Genomic DNA, 25,424 nt, shown 5'->3' on the forward strand with positions numbered 1-25,424 from the left:
GATTAACTCAACAGTCTGCTATGTGCACTGTACTGTACTTGAAGGTTACATGTGCAATGCAGGGGGACCTATATATGTCAATGGGACCTACAGCTCGTATGTGCCACAGAGGAAATCCGAGTTAATCTGGTCATGTGAGAGCACACCAAGTTTATTAGCCACACTTTAAACACTAAAACACACTACAAAAATACTACGCTGCATGCAGAGTTTCTAGAGGAAGATTTATTTCACTACTCTAGCCAAAAGCCATCACAATCTGTAGCTACACCAACTCAAAAGAATAGATCTACTGGTGACAATTGTCTATACTTCCTCCTCCTTCCCTCCTAAAGGTAAACTGTGGTGTTCCTCAAGGTTCTGACCATGCATTGTGTGTCTGTTTTTATGTTGTTTTTTTATATTGCGGTTACACTTTGTAACCTGTTTTGACAAGAGAAGTTTATTTTATTAGTAATATAATTTGTAATAATAAGCCCTAGCTACTAATAATATGAGCCATACTTAGCCAATTAGCATACACCGGATTGAAATCGCATTTTATTCTCGTCCATCAAACCCATGTATGCATCCAACCAGTTAAAATCTAAGTCGTACTGACATCTGTTGGTGAAGGATCGCTATACACATACTGTTGTGTCGAAAATAGTTCCCCTTAAGAAACGTGTTTCCCCGCCCTCTGTTTTGCCTTTTCTTGTTTCGGTACAAGGAAATGATTGACATGACAAGTAAACATGGGACATTTACAGCCCCAGTTCACAAAATTAGCGTGTGATTAAATTACATCAAATTTGAAAGAAACTGTAGGCAGGCTATTGGACTGTGTGATCAAAAGAATAGCCTATAAAAAGCGTTGTTTTACCAGGACTGACGGAGTGTTGCTGTTTTCTTTTGTGTCTGGCGTGACCGAGCCGTAAACACGTCAGGGCCGGGGGCACACATTTCTCGGGGGTGCAGACTGCGACAGAACACCTGTAAACAGTCCGCTTTGAAGCACATTTGAAGATGCGTGCTCTGCGGTGCCCTGCCTCTTTTCACTGCCAAGCCTACTTCCTGGTAGATGAGGCAGCGCCTCAGGGTTGTCGTAGTAAGAGGCGGCAGCTGAAGTGAAGGTGGAGGCGGCTATTAGTGGTCTGCAGTCGCGACACAGCAGTCATTTAGCGCACTTTTTATTTTTTATTTCGCCCCTTTGGAGAAAAATGGGAAGCACGGTGACGGAGTCCAGCAAGGAGAGCTCAAAGAAAATGCCAAAAAAGAAGAGAAATCTGCGGATTAACATGCCAGTGAGTCGGTGAAGTATCAACTAATGTGGCTTCTTACTGTGACTGTAAAAAAAATAAAAGAGTCACACTGGGCTTGTTGTTTAGCTATTCATGAAATCAGGACGGGAAGACATTCGAGCCGTTTCGTTGCGTCTCCGCTTGAACTTGTACGCGACGTAGAAGAGCGTGCATGATTGACAGCTGTCTCTTTATCACGACTTTTCAGTTCATCAGTCTCGTAACTGCCACAAAATATATGGCATGTATTTCCTAAGACTATGTTAAGTGGACATAACGTTTGCTAGAAACAGTTGTCTGTTTGCGCCATTAAAAAGATATATGTTGGACAATTGTCTTCCTTAACCCTTGTGTTGTCATCCTCCCGTCTACCTTGAAAAAAAAAACACAATTTTTGATGTTTTTGACGCCTTTTTTTCAAATTGTTTTTTTTTTTTTTTTTGCCTTTTCCAACATTTTGAATTGTTAAATTTTTCCTCTACACATGTTCAGCGCTTATTTCTACGTCCCATATTTTCTGATATAAAACAAAAATTGAAAACGGGTCAATGTGACCCGAAGTCAACACAAGGGTTAAACGTGTTAATCAGTTTGCCCCTATAGTAACTCTTTAATGTAATGCCATATTGTAGCTAATTCGTTAATTTACGACGGTTTTATTATCTATTATTCTGCAGAATATGCCTATGTTCTATGCATGTAAGTATTGTGAGGAAACACTAGTAATATCAAGCAAAGGAAAAATTTAAGAAGAACCAACATGTTCCAAAGTCATTTTTCATTATGGTCACTCTACTGAGGGCCAGCTGTTTATTGTTGCCTCTATTCATTAATCTGGGCAGTAATGTCTGCGGATGTGTTTTTCTTTTCTTTACAAGCCTACAAAACATGTTAAGTGAATGATATCACGGCAGCTTTATCGAACCTTCAGTTTTTCAGAAGTCAGAAGTGAATAGTGAGCACACTTTCCCAACTTAACTGCAAATGGATTGTCGTTTGAGTTTTCCTGACTCATTCGTGTGCAGCTGTAGATTGGGATAATCACTTCTCCGCTTGGAAGTAAGCTTGGAAATACAACTGTTGTTGTGGCAAACGCTTAACAGCTGGGTGTTGGAGCTTTCCATCACCACATGAACTTCCCCAACCTCAACCTGGTGGAAACAGTGATACAGTGGCATGAAAGATGTCGGAACAGGTTGGATAGGTGGTCACCTCATTATGTAATTAAACTGGCTTTCTGCTGAGGTGCTCTGACATGGAATGTAAAACCCAGCCCTCCCTTGGTATGGTGCAAGGTTATGGGTTGTACTTGGTCACAAAGTTTTCCGCATTGGCAAAACATTTCTGTTTGAATGGCCTTTTAAACATGTTCAATTTAACTCCAATTTATGATGAAGAACCAAATGTCTATTTTGTGAAACTGGCTGAAGCAGCATGTAGTGGCTTTTGTTACCTGTTATGAGCTCTCATTTTGTTATTCTGCTGTATTTCCTGGAAGTTATCTTTAACCTTGACACTGATTTATGTGCAGGATTTCGGTGCGCTTACTTCCTCACAAGTGGAGACAAGTGGCTCAATCAAAAGGGGCGCTCAGACGGTACAGACACTATTTTCCTGATTTTTGTGGCATGATTTTTCATTTACTTGCCAATTGTTTGTTTTCTCAAGCTTGCTTTCTTTACAGCACATGCTTTATCTTGTCTCTTTGGCTCTGGTTTGGCTTTGAACACATTTAGACGTGGATTTGGGATAGCAAAATATTTTGCCAACCCTCTCTGCCTTGCAGTAACATGACGCCCACTGTGTCCAGGCATAGCAGCATCACATACAGGAAATTGATTTTTCTAAAAGAAAGCAGCCTCTTTCTGTCTGCTCCGATTGATTTGAATACAACCCTTGATCACTACATAATATCTACAAGAGTGCAAATTTCAGTTTTACCTTAGCAACATTTGTGTAACGCTGATTAAAAACCTGCATTCTCCTGTGTTTTTAAACAGCTAATCTACAGTATATTCAGACAAAACCCTAATAGATGTTCACTTGCCTTAACAAGCTCTTGCACGATGACAGTGAGAGTTTTTGGCAAACAGAAAAGATGGGTGTGTGCTCCCTCTTACTCTGATTGGTCACAGGATTGGTTTAAACAGAAATGTGTGCGTAGAGTGAGGCAAGCCTCTAAGCAAATACAACTCTGAACCCTTGTTAAAGAGACCAGACAAAACAATTCTTCCCTTTTGACTTGTCTGTCAGTGCGTTGCAGTACAGTGCTTCTTTTTTCACTTCATATCATCATGCATCATCTGTTTTGTTATAGCTGGTTATTATGTTGGCTTTTATCAACCAACAATTTTACCAAAAACACTACTCTTTAATTTCATTGTTTTCTGTAAATACAACTTCCGAGCTGGAGATTGCTACATATTATAACTCTCACCCACTCTTATCAAAGCCCACAAATGGTTAAAGATTTTGTTGTTGGCACATCCAGAGCAGACAGCAGTCAGTGGTGGGAGGAGGCACTCTCTGTCTCCAGCTAGATTGGCTGCCATGTCTCCTGTTTTGTTTTGGTATTTGCACAGAAGAATTTCTCAGTCTGTAAACATGATATTGACCTTGCAAAGACAAAATGAAAAATATGCTCACTAATGTTTAACTAAGATAAGTGTTTTTTTTGCTGATAGTGAACCTGATGATGCTGTTACTGACTTGTTTTGAGGGTGAGGCCGTTACACATGATGCCCTGTGAAAGTATTATGTCTTAGAGGGAAATGGATAAAGATTTAGATTTGTGCCATGTTTTATGAAATAGTTTCAGTTGCTGAACATTTTGAATGCAGCATGAATTGCAAAATTGAGAATATGGTTTCCTCATCAGCTCAAATTAAGTATTATTATAATAGCAAATAGACTTTTTACTTTTTATGGATCATGAAAGAACATTTTCCTTATTGCATTTTGCCCACAGTACTCACATCCTCATACTGCTTTTTATGAAATGCCATTACAATGTGGCTGACTAAACAAAACAGTGTTGCATAATGTGAAAAAGAATTAACCAAAATAGCAAGCAACCACAAAAAGTGCAATCAGCCGCTGTCCTTTCACAATAAATCTCTACATTTTTTTCACAGCATAGCTCTGCAGCTTCTCACTGTCCCACATAACACTGGGTAAACACTGAACATAAACCAAACATTTACAAAAGTGCAAGATAAAAAAACCTGCCTCTTCATTGTCTCTAAGGGAGAGCGTCACACCCGTTCAGCCAGCCCCACCAAAGGAGTGTCCGCGAGGAGCCCAGCCAGCACCTCTCTGCCTCTATGTCCTCAGTCTGCTCCGGTGCAATTGAGGGCCAGCTCAGGTTCCCCCAAAACTATCTTCCCCTATCCCTCTCATCAGGACTCCCCACCCAAGTCCCCACGCCGCCTGAGCTTCAGTGGTATCTTCCGCTCCTCATCCAGCTCCACACCTGCAAGCATCAAAATCTTCTCCAGAACCAAGAGAGGTGAGTCAAAAAAGCTAACATTGTACTGACTGCCCATTCATGATGGCTGTTGTAATGTCAATTGGTGGATTCACTACAACTGGATTTCGGTAGTTATGCACATGTAAAAATATAGTATTATTCTGGTGATGACACAGATTAATACTGATGTTATATTGTGCAAGACTGGGTCGAGGAGGAAGACAATTGTAGAGGAAGTAAGACAATAGATATAAACTATGCTATCTCAAGGATTATGTGGTTTTCCTGCGGTTTATACGAGGTAAAGCCACATACTGGAACCTGTATCTATCTGATTGAGTTCAGGAGATCAGATATTTTGCAGCTTGTGACAGAACTGACATAAAAACTTGTCATGCAGCATTTTCAGTTACACACATTGAACATCATTGTGTCAATAAGGAAGTAGAATTTTACCTAGATTTCATCATGGTAAACAAAAGACAAGAATCCACTGTTTTATTTTGCAATTCCCAACAGGCCAACATGGTCCTGAGCCACGTCAGACAGGTTGGCGATCATTTGGGGTGCAGATAGATGTACCTTCATCATCAGTCATCCTGTTATTGACGTCAATCAATCAAAGAGGAGGGTTTTTTTTAGCTCCCAAATCCTAGAATTAAGCAGTGCATTTCAAAGCCAGTTTATTAGATTACATTTCTGGTTTGGCATCCCACGTTTGGGAGTCCAGCCATAGTGCATTCTCCAAATTAAAAACTCATTAATGACATAATGGTAATACTAGTATGCGCTAAGAGGTGGAAAAGAGACAGGCTAGGCAGAACAAGGCCTTGTTTTATGAAGAACAGACCTAACAGGCAGCTCTTATTTTTCCATGTATTTGGATGGCTGATTATTACATAACAAAAAGCAGCCTGTTTCTAATGGAAACCGCCCTGCTGGAAGCAGCTTAAACGGCACAAAGATGAGTCATATGTTTTTGGCTCGTACATACTCATGTTCCTTCGCACAGGGTTACTTTGGCATTGGCTGATGGAATAGCTCTGTTAGGGCCAGACCTCAAGAGTTGGCATGCTTGGTTTCCTCTGGAGATTGTTATTGATGGTAACCAAACTAAAACACACAAATGGCTTTCTTGTGCCAGCTGCTCAGGATTTTTAGAGTGTGATGTGGATCGAGACATTATATCCTCTCAGTCTCTTCTGACAAATGATGTGGCTTTAAATGAACGGGGGCCAATGATAATAGCAACAAAGTATGCTTATAGATGAGTATCATACAGCGACTGAGACAGATTTTCTGTTTTCATTAGTGGAATGTTTTTGAGGGCACCCTACTTTCGCCACAAGGGTGTGCTGAAGGCATAGTCTTGTCTTTATTTAGTTCAACTATTCTTGATTCAGTTTTATGGATCTACATTGTTATCCGTATTTTACTAATGTTTATTTAGTAAACATAGAGGTTTTTTTTTTAGAGTTGTATGTTTTCCTGAAGATCTGACTTTGTATAATGTGCACAGTATTTTTTTAGGTGACTGTGTTTTCTCAGGTGTGTTAATATCCATATTTGCTACAACTCAGAATGATCAGAATGTTTTCCCATCGCCTGGACATTGTCAGTCTCTCAATGCTGCAAGGCAGCGTGGTGCTTTCATACCCTTATCTGGAAGTGACCAGACTCTCAGGAGCTCCTCATACAACCATACAGAGCCTCTCTCTCACTCTTTCTGTTGCTGCTGTCTGTTGTCAGTAAATAAAGGAACCGGGCAGTTTAGTCACTTTCCAAATTCACAAAACGCACACCTTACAAGGACAGAATGATTTTATTTTGAGTGTGGAAGCTAAGCTAGGGAAGAGCTTAACAAAATACACCATGGGCAGTATTAAAAATCCTCATGGATCTGAAACTTAGCAACCTTCAATACAAACTGAAGTGATCTAGTTTCATTATGATACTGGAAACATTATCACAGTGAGTACCACAGGATGTTTGAGGTGACTGATTTCATCATTGATATCTCAACCCCTCACTCATATTAGCCATTGACCCACTGAGCGGAGTGGAACACTTGCATAACATGTTAATTGAGATATGTACTGGACACGCTGTCGCTAATGTGAGCAGTGAATACTGAGTGGGCCATCTGTTACGGGTAGGGGAGACTAGTGGTATTGAATGGAGGCTTTTTGATCAGCTGACAGAACATGGGATGTCCCCCTGCTGTCATCTGACAGGGGCTGGCCTCAGCAGTCTTAAAGGTCAGGCCCCCAAAAGTTACTGACAGCCGACTGTACAAATGACAGAGCTGCAGGACTCCTAGCTTAAAACCACAACCTTTATGTCTTTATTTGTAGTTTTTATCTCAGGAAAAGCTGATATTGTATGATCCTGAATGTATGTTACATTGTGTGAAGACAGAGTGAGACAGATGTGCCTGTGCTTACTTTTCCTCTGTTGGAAAAGGGAAGGCAGTGGAAGGTGGGCAGGGAGATGTGCAGCCTGAGCCAATCACTGGTGTATCCTTCATGGACTGGCCTTCTTTTACAGGCTGCTGACATGCGTGCTATATTAAAGAGACGCCACCCACAGCTGCACCTGACAATTTCAGCACTGACACGGCTGGTGCTCCGGTCGCACTTGTTAATTTTGCATCACTTGCGAGAGAGACATTTCTCAGCTGAAGCTGTGTGGAAATTAGAGCTTTTACACTCCATGCCTTTTCCATCAAACGTATGAGCTGACGCAGTAGACTGCTTCCTGTGGGCTCTGTGCTGCTTGAGGAGGATTTTTATTTTTTTTTTGCCTGGATGCAAGCTTAGTCTATATTGGTGACTTGCTGCGGTTGTCATTTTCTGTTTGTACCTAGCACTGCTGGCTCCAAAGAAAAGTGGAATGCTCTACTTCATGGAGTAGCCAAAATAATTTTCTCTCCTGCAGAATAATCCAGAAGACTATTCTACATATTCTTTATCCTTCGAATGAAGTTGATCAGTTCAATTTCTCTCCTAAAAACAAACTAAACAAAATTGTTTTCTAGATCTGCGGACGTCAGCTGGATATCCCTTTCAACCTCTTTTTGTACTTTTTTCATCAAATGGAGTGACTATTACTTGAGACAGTTTTGAGCCATCTCTGCACCCCTATCGTGATGCGGTTGGCCATTGTCAAATTTAGTTTTGAACCCACAACCCACTGAGTTTCATGAAGAGGTTTGGCAGCCTGAGGAGGAACAAGAAACGGAAGGAGCAAGATGGGCTAGGAGGGCGGCATCAGTCCGAGTCATCATGTCTTTCTGGTAATGTGCTATGCTCTTTAGAGGCTCCATTTTCCTGCAGCTTCTTCCAGTAGTCTGGTAATCTCTTTGGTTCCGATATTTTAGGTTTACGCTCAATCAGTCACATGCTAGTACACATTTTAAGGTCATTACATTATAAAGGTTTCAGAATAATTTATTTTAAATTTCAGTAGTCCTGCATAAATATATTCTTAAGTTTGACCACTCAAGTTATTCTCCTTTTGGCAAAAGTCATGATGAGAAAGCAGCTATTTTTTGTTTGGCATAGATCTGTTTTTAGCTTACAGTATATACCTAATAGGTATCTATCTATATCTGGTCTCCGATTTCACAAATGCATGCAGTACATCCGCACAAAGGGACAGGAGGACACAAACCAAAGTGGTAAAGCTATGTGTGAGGCTGAGTAAAAGGTTAGCTCCAGTATACCTTGTTAAATGCAAAATACTGCACATACTACATGATGCTTTTATGCATTGTGCCGGATCAATAGGTCTTCTTTAATTAAACCAGTGACCAAGATAATAAGTTTTTATTTTTTGAAGTAATCCTGTCATCATTGTGAAGAAATTTATAGCCACTCTATCTGATACAGTGTCAGCTCATTAATTCTGTCCCATATCCTTAGGGATCTCTTCAGAATAGCTGCTCCATTTTGAAAAACTGTGTTTAAATTGACAGGAAGCATTTTAGCTGAAAGAACATTTTAAGTTAAATTTTTTGGGGCTTTTCCTTATATGTGGGGACTGTATCTCCATTCATAATATTTCTCCAGGTTTAATGAGAGGAAGCAGGCCACCATGAACAGTGACAGAAAATGGATACCAAACAAAATGTGAAGAAAATGTGTAAAGTGAAGTTGCTGTCATCCTGCCATGCTTTCCAGGTCAACACAGTAGCTTTAGCTAATAGCATTGGCTTACCTCTGCTCTGTCTGCAGCCATCCACGTATGGAACAGCATTTTTCTTTAGGAAAATGTGCTTTGGTATTGGATATCTTCACTTCTTTGGCTGGCAGGAGTCATCCCCACTAAAACTGGTCACTGCAGACCCAACGCACAGTGTTTGGACCAGAGTGTTAGGATCCATTTGTAGCTGTAACTTCAGCCTGTTCATATACAAAGGTAATGTCTATGGAAGCTGCACTAAGGGTAGCTCAACATTTTGTTGGCACAATTCAGAAATGCGCAATTGAAAATACTTTGGTCAACCCAAAGCTACGCTTTCTGTTCTCCAAAACAACAAACTCTACCCAGCACTCCTCTCTCCCCACTCCCGTTCCACACCGCTGTCTTCCAACAAGTCACACATGATATTTTAGAACGAACATAATATAGTCAGACACTAATAATAACAATCTGAGCCTGTCACTTGCAAAAACAAGCCATTGTAGTGGACGTACATTGGCGGTCGCTATTGCCCAGTAGGATTTCATTGCAAATTTTGTTCACATTAGTCATTAAACACAAATGCATGGGTCCAGGTTCAAAAATACAGAAATCCCCCTTTAAGGCAGCTATCGTGAATTCGTGAATAATGCTTGTTGTGTGAAGCACTGGGACACCCTGTGAGGCGTTCAAGTGGTGCTTTATCACAGACTTTACAGGTCCTGATTTAGAACCAGTCTGACCTCGGTGAAGTAGATGAGAAGAGCAGAGTCCTGTCACAATGATGTACGTCCAAATGTGGTTGTATAAGATGTAGAGTTAATCGTAAAGGCAACATACGACGTGGTGACACCTAAGCCTAAACCATAAGTCCTTCGAGCCAGAGCTTCTACATAATGGAAGTGCAGCTATGTCGCTGCTGACATCTGCATGAGAAATTTCAGAATGTTGCCAATTAGAGGACATCTGTGTGCTTCTCACCAACATTTTGTATGTCAGTTTGAATTGTGACTACTCATTTAAAGGTTTTGCCATGATGCAGTTTGCACACCTATGTGCTAATGAGCCTGCCATTAGTGAGGTGCTGAACAGTCACGTCCTTTGTTGCAGAGAGCTGTATTATGGTGTACCTAGCAAATTAGTTGAAACCCTTGTTGCTAATTGGGGTCCCTGACTATATCACCTATTGCTTCACAATCCACTCACAAGTTCTGACTAGTGGGCCCATACAAACATAGCCATTCACAGTTGTGATTTATTGTGTTACATGGCTGGCCAGATCAGTCTGTAGCACCACATCCATTGGGCCTCACTACTGCTCTGACGTCAACCAATGAGGATCACGTTGCTCCCAGAATCACTGTAGACCCACTTGACTGACAACACCCTGTCAACTCCTCAGGGGACACCCACTCTTGAGAGGATCTGCTTTTATCGGTGTTATGTTAACATGTTATGTCATGATATGTTAGCTTGCAGTAAATTTCAATATAACAATCAAGTGTGAGTAGCTTCTGCTAATCTGCTATACTCCGAACAGCCTCCACACCTTTGAATCACTGCACACATCTCCTGCAAAATATTGAGTTCAGGCACCCATATAGCTCGGTTGGTAGAGCGGGCGGCCATGTATAGAGGTTTACACCTTGACGCAGCGGACCCGGGTTCGATTCCGACCTGCGGCCCTTTGCTGCATGTCATTCCCCCTCTCTCTCCCCTTTCACTTCTTCAGCTGTCCTATCATTAAAGGCCTAAAATGCCCCAAAAAATAATCTTTAAAAATATTGAGTTCACTATCACAAACAGTAAATCCTCACAATTGAGAAGCTGGAAGTTAATCAATTCTCAAAGTATCTACAATTGTATTTTCTGTGAGTCAACTAATTGATTAATTTAACTAAACCTAATTGTCCCTAATTCAAATAGTTTCATAACGAAGTGATGTGGAAATGGCAATTTACTCTAATTACAAGGCTATGGAGAGATTAACCTTACAAATCAATGTTTTCCCTGCGTAGACAGCCGTGTCCATTGCATAAGTGCATCTTATCAGTATGTTCTTAGGTAGCTTCACTCTAAAATATTATATAAAGTACTGCGTAGTACTGTTTTTATTTTTTTATTTTTTTAAATGTGCGTAAAGTTAGATGGACTGGACTACTTATAGCAAGGCATCCATTTCCTGTGTGGTGTCTAGCTGCCCCGTATAAACCAGGCTGAGGAGAGGGCTCCCAACCCTGCGGTTATCTCCTCCTGTGGAATGTGCCACAACAGCGTGGCTAAAATAAGGTTAACTGCGGAAGTAAGGCATGCCAAAGAGGGCTGGTGTACTGTGGCAACCCAGGGGACGTGAACGCCAGATTCACAATGAACATAGGAAACAGAGACCGTCGGCTTAAACAGAAAGTGTTCTTTAATGAAGCAGCTCGACAAAAGGGTAACGGTACAAACTGCAGCTTAGTTTTCTTCCCATCTGGGGTTGGTCAGCCTTCCAAAAGGTGTAGTCCTGGGAGGATTTAAGCAGAGGGAGAGGTTAGTCTTTTCCTGGCCAATATCCTCGTTGACCATCAGCTCCTAACATGTTACTCCCCTGGGCCTTTGTTGCTCACTGTCTCCTGTCCCCCTGCAGCCTTGGGCTGGCTCTCTTAACACCTTCCCTCTGATTACCTGATGGGCTGCAGGTGTGACCAGTGCCAGGTGCCAAGTGGCTACAGCACCTGCACAGGCAGATAGACTCCCTCAATCACTTCCCCCAGTCTGAGCCTATGTACCCGCGCCCTGTGCTGGACTGGCTGACCCGTTTCCCCTGGTTTGCCACAGTACGCCAACTAAATGTCAAGAGATAGTGTGAAGTGTGCTTGGACAGACCAAGGAAAAATGTTCATTCGACACACAGGGCTTCATTTATGAAAAACATCCGGTAACTTTTAATAATTCTCTTTTTGAACAGTATATTTAGAAGGCAGGAAATGTCACAGGAAATTAGTTAAGACCAATGTACCATGCTGATCACAATATGGATACTTCTGTCCTGGTTCATTTAAGAGTATACACAAGTTGTCAACCTTTGAATGATGATCCTAAGTACTTAATTTCTCATCGTGTGTTTTATATAACTTATTAATGATCTCAGTTTGTTACATATTACTGAGTTAAGTCAAATGATTTAATGAAATAGATTCTTGTGTTATTTACAGAGTGGCTTTACTGTCACACCAGTGTTGGATTTGTAGGCGTGACAAAAGTTAACTTGAAGTCTGGTAGAGGGCCTTGTAATGGGAACCATTTGGTCCTCATCAAACATATCACTCAATGTCTGGCCTCAGAAATATGTCGGTGTGGTAGAGCCGGTGCAGGGAGAGTGTCGCATGTCACCCTGCGTAAGATTGTGATGCCTGATGTGAAAGAGCATGTGAGGGCTGCGTCACAGACAGCTGACTGCTACACTGGAGTTTAATGCAGCTGCTTATGTTGTAATCGGCCTAGTTATCGTGGAGGGACGCCAGGAACCGGAAAAGACAACCTGCGTGATTCATTGTGATTCTTTTTCCAATAATGATCCATTATTGATCACTTTTTATTGCATCCATCGATATGAGTTGAGCTTTGGAGTGCCATCAAGGGATTTTTCATTAAGAGTGATGCAGATGTTGGCCGCTGTCAATTCACTGCAGTGTTATTGAGCAATATGCCACATGGATAATCATAGCCTTGAGTTAGCGGTTTTATATAATCAATAATTTACTTAATTAATAATGGTTTAAAAAACAATTAAAGGAATGATAACATTTACATCAAAATACTAAGTAAAACTAAGTGTAAAAATATATGCAACCTTATAGTTCTATTCCAATATTCTTTTAAAAATTAAATTAAAGTTTTGATACTTTGTATTTTGATTGTTGTTTTTTCTTGTTGTGATATTCCATTTTGTTATTGACATTGGTTTAGAGGCTTTTTAGCCTTTACAATTCCTTCACCATCCACATTTTAATGTAAAGACGTCACACCAAAAGTCTTATGATGTCCAACCCACAAGACCAGTTCTCAGCTTTAGGCCACTGATCCCACACAGGACCCAAGCCACCTCTCCCTGAGAGAGAGAGTACTAATCTGGAACTGGATTAACAAAAATGAAAGGCTCTGCACACCCACAGGTGTTTTCACTTCTGGCTAATCTGAGGTCTAATCATGCAAAAAATAAAAAAAAAAAAAAAAAAAGTTGATTGGGAATTTGAAGGGCCTCTGAAATGTAAAAGCCTTTTTTGAAATGTACGAAAGCCGAGAACGAGGTTATCTCGAGATCACAAGTGAATTATTTTCTCATCTCGAGAAAATTAGCTTTAATGTCGAGATAATCAACCCATTATGACAAGAAAGTTTCCACTTATTACTTGTTTATCAGAGATCAGGAGTAGCCTACTGGACATACACACATATATATATATATATATATATATATATATATATATATATATATATATATATCTGCTAGGGGTCTACTACCCTTACAAACTCCTTACAAAAGAGTCACCCCACAGTAAATAATGACAGTAGAGTGACAGTAGAAATGTTAGTTGAAGACACATTTTAAAGCTAACACATGCTGCTAATTGTTACTTAAATTAATATACTTTTGTTTTGCAGCTGTCTTTCTAATGGTGGTTCTTGCATCCCTGTCTGTCAGTGACTGGGCTGAGAATGTATCTCTGGTATCTGTGTTGTTTCTTAGTACCTAGGACACTCTCAATCCCTGATGGATCAGATATGCATTCCTTTTCTGTCATAGCATGTGACAGCAGTGATGGTATCTGTAGCAGTTACCATCGTAGCACCTCAGTCTTGCCAACTAAGCCCATCAGCGATGTCAACCCGCACAGCGTTTTTCATTGTCACTGAAAACAATGTATGGACTGACATTGAGAGAAACAAGAGATAAGTTGTGGCATTTATTGTGGACCTTTTTATCTCTCTGCAGCCTCTGGACTCTCCACACCACCCACCACCCCAGCCCAGGCGTCCAGCCAACCGTTATTTACCCAGGAGGCCCAGCCGAGCAGGCCCAGCCCCGAACGCCTGGAGGCGAGCTATCGATCCCGTTCAATCTCCACACCTCCAGACACCGGTCAACGCCTCAGCCTTCCCTCTGCTAAACCACCGATCCCTTCCTCGAGCCCTGTGACATCTTACTCTACCTCGCAACAAGTGAGTCAAACTGCAAAAATGTTACTCTTTTTAAAACGCCACTTAAATGTTATTTGTTTGCCCCGGGTAAGTTCTGTCACTACTCTAAACAATCAATTAATGTGGTTATGACTCAGTCAAATACATTTAGGTGTATACAACTTCTTTCACCAGTCAGCAATGTTAGAACGTAAACATACATTTAGTTTGAAGAGTTTTTCATGGAGCAGAGAAATTTCACACCACAGGTACAAAACTAGTGTATTGTTCCAAGGCTCCAGTTTCTATCTTTGGGAGAGGGTGGTATGAGTTAATAAGTAATAACTGAATTTTCCTGGGGCTCAGGAATAGCATATGCATTTGAATTTCTAAAATAGGTGAAATATTTATTACTTTAACTAAAAAATAAGTCAATATGTCATATGTGACAAACCTTGTAGGTAAATGCTATATCTTTGCAGTATTTCAATATCAGTTAAACTAAGCCATGTATTCTAAAAAAGTACTAATAAAATTATCACATGAATCACAAGATGTTGAAACTAATAACCGTTTTTTTCTTTGTAGTCTGTCCATGAGTCATGCGCTGCTTTACTCGGTGTCATGAGGCTTTACTTGGACAGTGGTGAACAGAAAGCATGGATGATGCAAATCTCTTTAGTTTTAGCTCTGACACTGGGGCACGCTGTGTGTCAACAGGGTTGTGTTTGCACTATTTGCTCTAAGAATATAAATATTGGCTTTGCATTGGAACAATATGTTCAGCATGAAACGTCGGACTGAGCGGGTGCACAATTGACTGCTACTGCAAAAACAGCGGAGAAGTATTCGTTCAGGGTTTGGTCACAAGGGTTTTCATTGTGGGATTTATTGAGGATTCACCACAGTCTAAGTCAGGGTGTGATACTAGATTTCCCAAAGCTAGCGTGTCCATTTAGTGATCAATTATCTGGTCTGTCTCGACCTGTCTGCTGGGAGTGATTGTGGATTCTAGCCAGAGAGGGTAAATCAATATTTCATCACCAACATTGCATACTGTTGATATTAACACCCAAGGACTCACGATTGTGGTTGAAAAACGACAAGTCAGTGCCTGTCAGCCTCTCTGTGCTGCCCCTTCCCCCTCTCCTTAAGTCATAAGAGAGGCTGACAAAATAATCTTCTGATGCTGTAAAGTTTACTTATTGCCAAATCCCATTTCCAATTAATTTAATGGATTTCTGTATGTCTGCTTCCCTGTTGTCTGCTGTAATCCCAGAACCGGCTGTGTGCCCGCTGTGATGCAGCAGGGCAAGATTTATGAAAGTGCGGGAGTAGGTTTTTGGCGAGAGAAGCGCTGTGTCACCATTGCAGGGTGACACTGGGGAGCTGTCTAGCATCCCAGAGCAGGTATGCAGGCTTTCTGCTGCATTTGCTTCATCTCCTGCTGCAGTGGCTTGTTGTTGAATATATACTTGCAAATTAGTGACCAAGGGAAATCATGTATCAACAAGCACACCAGTGTACAAATCTCTCAGCGTGACACAGCATTATGTCATGCTGGGAGCTTGCCTGTGTCAGTGCAAGATGCAAATAGCACAATTTGCATGCCGTTTTCTAATGTTGCTGACACTGTGCTCGAGGCTCCAACGAGTTGTTTCTGTAGAGCTCGGCCATGTTGCTCATTTTGTCAGAAGAAATGAACTCTCGAGGATGTGACAAGGCATCCCCAGCTTCTTGCTGCTAAGCAACGTAAGGGGATTTCCTAATATGGTGAAGCACCCAGGTTGCTCTGCATGGAGGGGTGTGTCCACAGCGCGCGGAGCTTCCTGCTTTTTCTCCACGCTGTACATATGAAAGACTTTTCCTGTGGTGAGTGTTGTTTGGTAGGCTCTAACTAGAACAAAGGACTCCGCTGATTTATTGTGATGGGATTCCTCCTCGCACGTCCGTGTAGTGGCTGGCTGTTTGAGCAGCGTGTAGACGTTGGTTCCCCCTACTGCAGCAAATGGCTCAGGACTGTTCCACTCTGAGTTTTAAGGGGTGTGTCTAGTCTAATAATACTGTGCCACTAAAGTTGCAGCTCTATAGTTAACGGTGTATGTCACGTTATCTGTGTATATCGGAACTGGAGGAGCTTTATGTAATCTGTGAAACGCCGGTGGCGCGCGACGTTTTTGTTGTTGTTTGTGTGGGTATGTGTGTTTTGTTTTGGTGTTTTTTTTTGCACACCTCACTCTGTGTGATCACAACGTCTGCCCAGGCCGCGGGGGGAAAGTCGCTTCACCACTCTGCTGCTCGGCTCACAATTTACAGTAAAGTTTTGTCGTGCGCTGCCGTGTGTTGTTGTGAGGATTTGCTGCGATCTTCACTGCACACTTCTGCATTTTCCCTCTCTTAGGTCTACGGTTTATTCGAAGGCATGCTGGAGAAACTTGAACTAGATGATGATGGTAAGTGTCCCACTGCGATATCTGCTCATTTTTACGAACGTCAACGCAATTAGTGATCAAATGTAAAGGTGACTCCATAACAACAGGATATCGTAGGTATTACAGCTGTTTCTAGCCAAAAGAGTAGTCAGGCCATGCTACAGATATATCAAAGCCGTTTACGGCGTAACCCAACAGACGACTGGCTTTACCGGTTTGTTATAGGCTATCACAACAGACCCCTTTTTGTAAATGAATGGGTTTTAATGAGAATTTTACACCGCTTTATTAATAAATGAAGACGTGGAATGCTGGAGTGATATTCAACAGGCCTGTTTTTTTTTTTTTTTTTTTTTTTTTTAATCACGGTGATTAGAATTGTCTGGCCAGCAATCAATTTTCAATGTACCATGATGTACACTTTACATTTGAGGAGCTGGAGCAAGCAGTTTTTTTAATATATTTTTTTAGTTGTGTGTTTCATTATCACATGTGGGGAAAACAGCACTGTAATCTTCAAGGACCTACATTCCTAAAGTAATTTGCTGTGTATTTTTCCACTGTTGTTGTGCTTGTTAGTGCTTAAAGCAGATCTTAATTATCCATAAGATGGAGCCGTAAAGTGGCTGTAAGTGGACCAGACCTGTAATGGTTGTTTAGGCTCTCAGAGTGTTTTGTTTCCAGGCTGTCATTATATATTCCCTGTGAGATTTCTCCTTCCTCTAAAAGTTTTTCTCCTGCTTTTCTTGTCCTTACAGCTGCTGAACCTGAAAGTGATATTTACATGCGCTTCATGAAATCCCACAAGTGCTATGACATTGTCCCCACAAGCTCCAAGCTGGTGGTGTTCGACACAGCGCTCCAAGTTAGTATTTTGACAAAATAGTTTCTTTTGCCTGCAGACAAACCTTTGTGATATAAAAGTAGCTTGAGAACCAAAAGAGACATCCTGCAAAAGTATTCAGTATGTTCAGTAAATTAAGTCTGAGTATTTGCCCCAGAGCGGTTTCTACGAAATGGTTGATTAAATGAAATCTGTTAAACAGTAATCCTTGGGAGGTCTCTTTGAGGTGTAGATCTGCAACCACGAAATCCACTGAAGCCCAGAGTTGGGAGTCTGTATCTAATAGAAACGGAAATACTAAAACCACCAAAAAGCTATCGGGAGTTTAGAACATACTTCTCAAAATGCATCACAACTACTCATGATAATGTGACAGAGAAAAGTAATCCGATGATGAAGGCTGCAACCAAAGATTGTTTGTGATTAGGCCCTTAATTTGTCATCTTGTCACCTTGTTTAGTCTATGAAATGTCAAGAAAATGGGAAATAATTCCTATCACAAGTTCAGAGAGTCCAAGGTGACGTCTTGTTTTGTCCAACCATCAGTGCAAAACCTAAACGTGTTGAACTTAAAGTCATATAATAAACCACGCAAGCAGCACATCCTTATATTTAAGAGGCTTGTACCAGTGCTGTTTTTGCTTGATTTAACAACTGAATTGATTGATCGATTCGATTATCAGAATTATTGCCGATTCATTTTCTGTTGATCAACTAATAGATGAAGCGTTTCATCTCCAGAAAAGATAATCGCATAAGTATTGTGTATAATCTAATTAGATTTTTCATTTGAACTGTTGCCTACAGGTTAAGAAAGCGTTCTTTGCCTTGGTAGCTAACGGTGTGCGAGCTGCTCCGCTATGGGACACAGAGAAGCAAAGCTTTGTGGGTAAGAAACCCAAAACCTGTCACAAAACTAACTTAATTGTGTGTGTGTGTGTGTGTGTGTGTGTGTGTGTGTGTGTGTGTGTGTGTGTGTGTGTGTGTGTGTGTGTGTGTGTGTGTGTGTGTGTGTGTGTGTGTGTGTGTGTGTGTGTGTGTGTGTGTGTGTTTGTGTGTGTACAATTGTATTTCAAAGAATCTTGGATCTATTAAAGTGCCACGTGTGATACTGTTTTCCTAGTTTACAGTTTTTTTGCTCTGATATTTGATGCTCTTCATGTCTAAGTTAGTCATGTTTAACATTGACTTTGAAGTTTTATGAAGTTGTTAAATCGCACAAAGTATTTGATTCATTTAAGAGGCAAAAAAACTTTTGTACTCTTTGCACATTGTTGTTGTTGTAATTGCCAACTTTCAGTTAAATACCATCTCCAAAGAAAAGACCAAACTTGGCAAATAAATGTTAAATTAGCAGATGCCTTTAATCTTCTGACTTGCTTCTTAAGCACTGTAATGGCACTTTAGTGTGCAGCATAGTTTTAGTCCACAGTTTAGTTTTAGAAAAAAATGCATTTTTATTTCATAACTTCTCTTGCTGTGCCATTGCTGAATGAACACAGAGGACAGGCTGTGTGTGTATTAATGCTGCTGGTCATGTCTAGTGGAGTAAGATGCTATATTGAGCAGAAGTCATTAGAGCTCTCATAAACCATTGAACACAGCAATGGCTTCTCTGTATTGACCTCTGAGAGGTTGGAAAAAATATTTAACAGAAAAAAACAGCAGACTCTAAAAAATAAACCCTCTTGTTAGTAGGAGAGTTTCAAAAGCCAAACCAGCGGTGAATCGGCTTGGTTGTTCTGGTGTTTGTTTTTTCCTGCGTAGAGTTTATTGCAAGTCAGCCTGTGATGAATAATGAATGCAAAGTCAGCGTGGGGATAAAGCGAGGGGGGGCAGCAATGTGTTGTTTGGAGCACGCCCTTGTAAGCATCTCTTTTAACCAAATCGTACAATGCCTGCAGTCACGCCGCTGTACAGTGTTTATAGATTCTGTTTTCATTGCAGGAATGCTGACAATCACAGATTTCATCATCATACTACACAGATACTATAAGTCACCAATGGTAGGTCCGCTTGACAGATCATGTTTGTATGAGATTTGTTTCTTGGTCCAGGAGTTTTTTTTTTTTTTTCTTAAACCAATGTCTACTTCTTGTATTTCAGGTGCAAATATATGAATTAGAGGAGCATAAGCTTGAGACGTGGAGAGGTTAGCATCGAGCTCATACTGTCATGTTTTCGTAGCATGCATAATGTAAGATTATATTTCTGTTAGAAGGAAAATATAAAAAAATACTTTCATGTTTCTTGCTGCAGAGGTTTACCTACAAGCAACATTTAAGCCTCTGGTCAACATATCACCTGATGCAAGGTACGTTGTCTCATGAATAATGAATCTTTGTGTGTGTATGTGGGCAGATTTGATTGGGCTACTTGTAACGGGTCATTGTGTTTGTTGTGTTGCAGCCTATTTGATGCCGTGTACACCCTCATCAAAAACAAAATTCACCGCCTGCCTGTCATCGACCCCGTCACAGGGAATGCACTTTATATTCTCACACACAAGAGGATCCTCAAGTTCCTCCAGCTTTTTGTGAGTCCCACACAGTCACTGCCAGTCTGTCTGTGAATGAGTGTTTAGCTAGCATAGTATTTTAATCTATATGATGGGTAATAAGGATTGCTTATTGCTGGGAACTTTGTGGTCTCCTCCTCACTTTCGTTTGTCTGCTGCCTTCTAGTGGTCAATGTGGACATTAATAAAAATGTGCCATTACTGAAAGGAAGTGGGTGGAGAGAGTGAACCGATTCGACTTGTCCCTGCCTCATTATGTTTGTGTTTGTATTTGTGTTTTCCAGATGTGTGAAATGCCAAAGCCAGCATTCATGAAGCAGACTCTCGGGGAGCTGGGCATTGGTTCGTACCAGGACATCGCTTTCATCCACCCGTACACGCCCATCATCAAAGCACTCAACATTTTTGTGGAGAGACGAGTGTCTGCCCTGCCTGTGGTAGATGAGTCGGGTAAGATCTCAAACATCAGTGTTGACAAAGTATAATAATTATAATACTAAATGAACTTACTTTTTATGTCATGTTACAGGCAAAGTTGTGGATATTTACTCCAAGTTTGATGTGATTGTAAGTTGACATTTCGACAATTTCTGTTTTTGAAGAGACAAAAGACCAAATTTAAGAGGCTAAACTGCTCTGTGATTTATTGTCTCACTTTCTACAATGCATTTTCATGTTTGCGTGCAGAACCTGGCTGCTGAGAAGACGTACAACAACCTGGACATTACAGTGACGCAGGCTCTGAAACATCGCTCCCAGTATTTCGAAGGAGTCATGAAGTGCCATAAGATGGAAACAATGGAGACCATCGTGGACAGAATAGTCAAAGCAGAAGTGAGATTTTGGAAACACAAAGATGTATACATACGTGCATTTAGTTACCCAGAAATCACTTCAGGACTGATTTGACATGCATATGTAATTGTGTGTTTTGTGTTTTCTGCCAGGTGCATCGGTTAGTGGTGGTGGATGAGCACTCCAGCATCGAGGGCATCGTCTCCCTGTCAGACATCCTCCAGGCCCTGGTGCTAAGCCCTGCAGGTATAGATGCTCAGCATTGCTAGCCCCAACTCCCCCTCTGTCCCGGACCCTGAGCCCTCTTCCCCACCCCACCCTCTCTGTCCCAGGTAGGAAACGCACCCGTTTGAATCTTGGCTGGTTGTCGCCTGTAACGGGAAGCTAGGAGGCATGGTGCCTGACGTCCTGCTGGATGCTGCTGTGTGGATTTTTGGGGGAGGATGAAGAGGCTGGCATCCTCTTTGTTGAAAAAACAAATCCCATGTCTGCTCTCACCAGTGCCTTGACATATATTTGATACAAACCTGTCGGGAAGTTGTTTTTCATTATACACCAGCTTCACCGTGTGAATAGAGATTTACATATTGGTATATTGTGTCTGTACTTGAAGTTCATAGGTGGACAGATTAAGGGACACTCTGCTGCCTTCACATGCAGCACAAAGGAGTAAGCATTCTTACCATACAAGTTGGTTAAGAGCATGTTCACACCAAGAATGTTCAAAGTGACTCATTGGAAAATGTAGTGCATTGATCTACTGTATACATGTATTTATTTGTTGGACATATTGGAGTTTGCACCAAATACCTTAATTGGGAGAAAAGCAAGAACTGTGGTGTGATTTGTTGGGAATGGGAATGAAATTCAAAAGCACTCCACAGCTTTGAAGTGCGATGGATCATGGATGTAAGGATGAAAGCCAAATTTAACAACATCAACTGAGCACAAAACTGAACCAGGCTTGGTGTCAAAATGAGGGAAAATGTATTGAATCAAGACCAGCTTCAGGTCTTTGCTGGACGATTCCTATCAAACAATTCCTTCATGTATTTCTAACTTAAATATCAGAGTCTGTTAACTACAGCAAGGAGCACAATTATAGAAAACATGAATAGATCTTACTAGGCTGTGTTTAAGTCACATCTGCTAGAATTTGGTTTGTTGCCACTTTGCCCCCTAAAGCGGTCAGTCTGGTGGGGTGGGATGGTATGTTACCCAAACTCTGTCTATGACACAAGATGAGTCAATTGTTGCTGTATTTAAAACCTGTGGTTTTACAGTTGTAATTTAGCTTCGTGAAACAAACAAAGTTTTCCACAGTGGTTTGAGTTACAAATGTTGGGTCTAAATGTAAACTAAGGCATATGCTGTCCAATGCAGATGCTTTACATATCATAACTTCTAATTAATATTTGGCTTTTAGTAGATGCAATTGCATTTTGCCCGTAGCAAGCTCTACTTTGATTAACATGTTTTTTTTGAAACCCTTGAAAGCAAATAACAGGTGCCTGCATACTTTTAGTGATTTCAGTGTTAGAGGTTGCCTTGTGTTCCAAGCTGTGTCCGATCAGTATAGTGTTGTCGAAGGAAACATGCCACACAAGCATTAACTCTTCACTTTAAAGTATACTGTATGTTCACAGTTTTTCAACCCAGGCTTTATTGAAATATTTATATCCTTTATATTTGTGCATAACACAACACAACAATCTCGATTTTGTGAAACTAACCAGTCTGCTGTAATTTCTCACAGGGTCTAAACAAAGTCAAATGAGTCGTTCAGGGCTTCAAAAAGTGATAAATCTTGTTTTTGAAAACAGGAAGCTCCGTTTAGTCTACATGTTGTACAGATTAGCGGACAGAATTATGTTTACTCCTACTTTTATTGACTTAATTGATGCTGGTTGGTTCCTCATTGAAGTGGGTAGTATTGTAAAATTAAGTCATTAAAAGTTGCGAGAAATATTGATTTGTGAAAATGTATATATTTCTTGGGAGAGATCCTGCAGCAGAGTGGAAAGTTTGCCCAAAACCAAGCCACTGGTGAGGTTACGTTATGCATGATTATTAATAATGAAAAGATTCCAACACTATTTTAGTCAAGTAACAGTAATCCTGTCTGTGCTACAGTATGCATGCATCGTGTCCCTGTTGTGTCCTAAGTCTGTCTTCTTCCTCTTCACAGATGCCTGTAAGGAGGAGAACCTGACTGAGTGAGAGGGAGGAAGCATCAGCTGGAGTGGAGACGTGATGGGAGTTAATAAGTTGAATGGTATGGAGCGTGAGGCTGAGCAGAGCCAGTCTGAAGGTCCCAGAGACTCCTGCAACTGATGCACTGTAGAGGCTTGGAAACCAAAGAGCTAGACAGATGAATGAAGTGGAGTTCCTGCACTGAGGATTGATTTTCTGAGTGTTTTTTTTTTGTTTGTTGTATTTGAACACTGATCACACACACACACACACACACACACACACACACACACACACACACACACACACACACACAGTATACTGTATTTATACACACGCATACACAGAGATGCATTATGGTCATCTGCTGGGGAAAGGTGGGAAAGTCGAGACTGGTTCTGATGAATTAGGGCTTCAGTGTTTTGCGTTGTGTAGTTACGATCATGCTGCTGTCATCTGTTGATTTTTAGTCTCATTTTGTAGTCCAATACTGAATGTTATCACTTCTTGCTATGTGGTGTGGAAAGGTGGACATTGAGGGATGCAATTTATTGTTTGGTAGCAAAACTACACTTTACTTACAATGTGGCCATTACGGTTTGCCAGTGCCAATATAGAGGGATTGATGCCCAATATGTATTTGTGCCTTTTTTGCTCTGCCAACACCTGTTAAAACTGTCAGTAATTGTGGCCTTTGACTTTTTATTGTCAAATGAGTGCAATTATTTGGATTTGTTTTAATAAATGGTTAAGATATCAATGTGTAATAGTTGGCAGATTCAACCTTCTACTTCTCCATTCAAAAAAGATTTCCCTTTCATTTGGTTGCATATTCTGTGATTTTAAACCATGTCAGAAGTGTCAAGAATTTCTGTTAAATATATCTTATTCTAAAATGAAAGTTCTAAATAAAATCAAAATCATTTAGGCACAAAAACATAGTGGTCAGAGGGAAATGCAACTGTACATCAATAAGGATTCTATCAGCCAAGAGCTATGAGTGAGCACTTCTTTTACATCTGTAGTCATTTAGTCATTGTGACTCAAGGATGCATTTTTGTAATGTTATTAAAAGACCGAAAAATGTCTTTTTAGGTGTTTAAAAACTTAAAAAAAAATTTACTTTCAGTTTTGATGCTTCAGATAATCTGATACTCGCAAACATGCAACACAACTCTGTTATCTCAGCTGTAGCGCGACAGGACTCATCTCCATCTTTGACTGTAAATAGGATCAGTTTCGGGAAACGTGTCACATAAAGCTTTATTTTTATGAATGTGTCAACATGTTTAAAGAGACTGCAGTTTTATTGTTATTTTTGTAAATATATTGTGGCAATATGTCCAGTTCAAAGAGACTTTGTATATGATCAACATGTACTGTAAATGGGCAAGCATGAGAAACTACACTTCAGCAGTATGAATGTCCTTTGTTTTACTTTTTCTATTTTTCTGGCTGCACAAAAATAAATGGACACTGAATGTACTTTAAAGCTGTGTTCTTAAGTTTTTGTTGAGCTGTTTTTAACTGATCCATTTTTTGTCTACCCCCCCCTCCCCCTACAGTCCCTTCAGGTGGTCTCAAATACCCCTTCATCATACTCATGGCTTTCATGGAATTGTTTGATAATATTTCACTGCAGGAAAACCACAGTGGCTGTGATGGATCCATGGTACAGTATGTGACTTCATACAGAACTAAGTGATCTCTGTTCATTGAGTAGGTTGAGTGAGCTTGGCATTCATACAACCACTTAGGGTGGCAGAAGCTTGATGTTTCTTTTACTTTTAGATATCTGTTGACTTTTCTGCCTGTTTATTAACTCCTTTTTGAATCCTGTTGCGATTGTGTGTGTAAGAGAGAGAGACTGTTGATCAGACAAAAACAAGATATGTGGTGATGTCAATTATATTTTATTTTATGTACTTTTTATAGACCAAGCAATTAATTGTGAAAATAATGGTTGCAGCTCTATGCATTTACATATTTACAGTACTTAAAATAACTTCTTTTTATTATGTACTTACACAATGTTTTAATCAGGCTAATGTGTGTGTGTTTTAAGATTATTTTTGGGGCATTTTAGGCCTTTATTTATATTGGACTGCTTAGACTTGAAAGGGGAGAGAGAGGGGGAATGACATGCAGCAAAGGGCTGCAGGCCGGAGTCAAACCTGCGGCCGTTGCGGTAAGTAAACCTCTATATATGGACACCTGCTATACCAGGTGAGCTACCCAGGTGCCCTAATGTGAATTCAATAAATACATTTTTGTCTCTCTGATGGCCAAACACACAATGACCCAGCCTCTTCAACACGTACAACTGTTCTTTAACGATGGACAACTGTAAATAACAGGGTTGCAATAGTTTCCTAATTTTCATTACAGCAAAAACCCTGAAAAAGCAACACCACAAAACAAATGATTATTACAAAGCAGTGTTGTGGTATGTGCAGCATACCTTCAGTACTATCACTTAGTATTGAAACAAATAGTTTAACATTACTTTTTAAAGCTTTGAACAAATGGTCTGTATGGGTTTGTTGCT

The 25,424-nt window shown here is 40.6% G+C and overlaps 1 protein-coding gene across 6 annotated transcripts; it reads left to right on the forward strand.

The window, feature by feature from the left end:
• The first annotated feature begins 919 nt into the window (after positions 1-919).
• LOC114564921 (5'-AMP-activated protein kinase subunit gamma-2) lies at positions 920-24,368 on the forward strand. Of its 6 annotated transcripts, XM_028592595.1 has the most exons (16): positions 920-1,283; positions 2,812-2,877; positions 4,527-4,788; positions 13,910-14,136; positions 16,496-16,547; positions 17,285-17,391; positions 18,178-18,259; positions 19,318-19,376; positions 19,477-19,522; positions 19,630-19,684; positions 19,780-19,906; positions 20,173-20,338; positions 20,418-20,455; positions 20,576-20,722; positions 20,836-20,929; positions 22,872-24,368. In XM_028592595.1, the coding sequence occupies exons 1-16, from the start codon at positions 1,200-1,202 to the stop codon at positions 22,901-22,903; spliced, it is 1,644 nt and encodes a 547-aa protein (XP_028448396.1). In that variant the 5' UTR covers positions 920-1,199; the 3' UTR covers positions 22,904-24,368. The 6 variants fall into 6 exon arrangements, with proteins under 6 accessions (XP_028448396.1, XP_028448397.1, XP_028448398.1 ...); XM_028592596.1 differs by lacking the exons at positions 920-1,283; positions 2,812-2,877; positions 4,527-4,788 and adding an exon at positions 7,364-8,044; XM_028592597.1 differs by lacking the exons at positions 920-1,283; positions 2,812-2,877; positions 4,527-4,788; positions 13,910-14,136 and adding an exon at positions 15,884-15,966.
• Positions 24,369-25,424: the final 1,056 nt, after the last annotated feature.

Source organism: Perca flavescens, chromosome 12 (assembly GCF_004354835.1).
Source record: "Perca flavescens isolate YP-PL-M2 chromosome 12, PFLA_1.0, whole genome shotgun sequence".
NCBI classification, from domain to species: Eukaryota; Metazoa; Chordata; class Actinopteri; order Perciformes; family Percidae; genus Perca; species Perca flavescens.

Excerpts from the sequence above, each read along its gene's own strand:
- LOC114564921 (XM_028592595.1), top strand. The coding sequence starts at position 1,200 with ATGGGAAGCACGGTGACGGAGTCCAGCAAGGAGAGCTCAAAGAAAATG. Across the intron at positions 4,789-13,909 it reads CTTCTCCAGAACCAAGAGAG|CCTCTGGACTCTCCACACCA; the intron begins GTGAGTCAAAAA and ends ATCTCTCTGCAG. Across the intron at positions 18,260-19,317 it reads AGAGAAGCAAAGCTTTGTGG|GAATGCTGACAATCACAGAT; the intron begins GTAAGAAACCCA and ends TTTTCATTGCAG.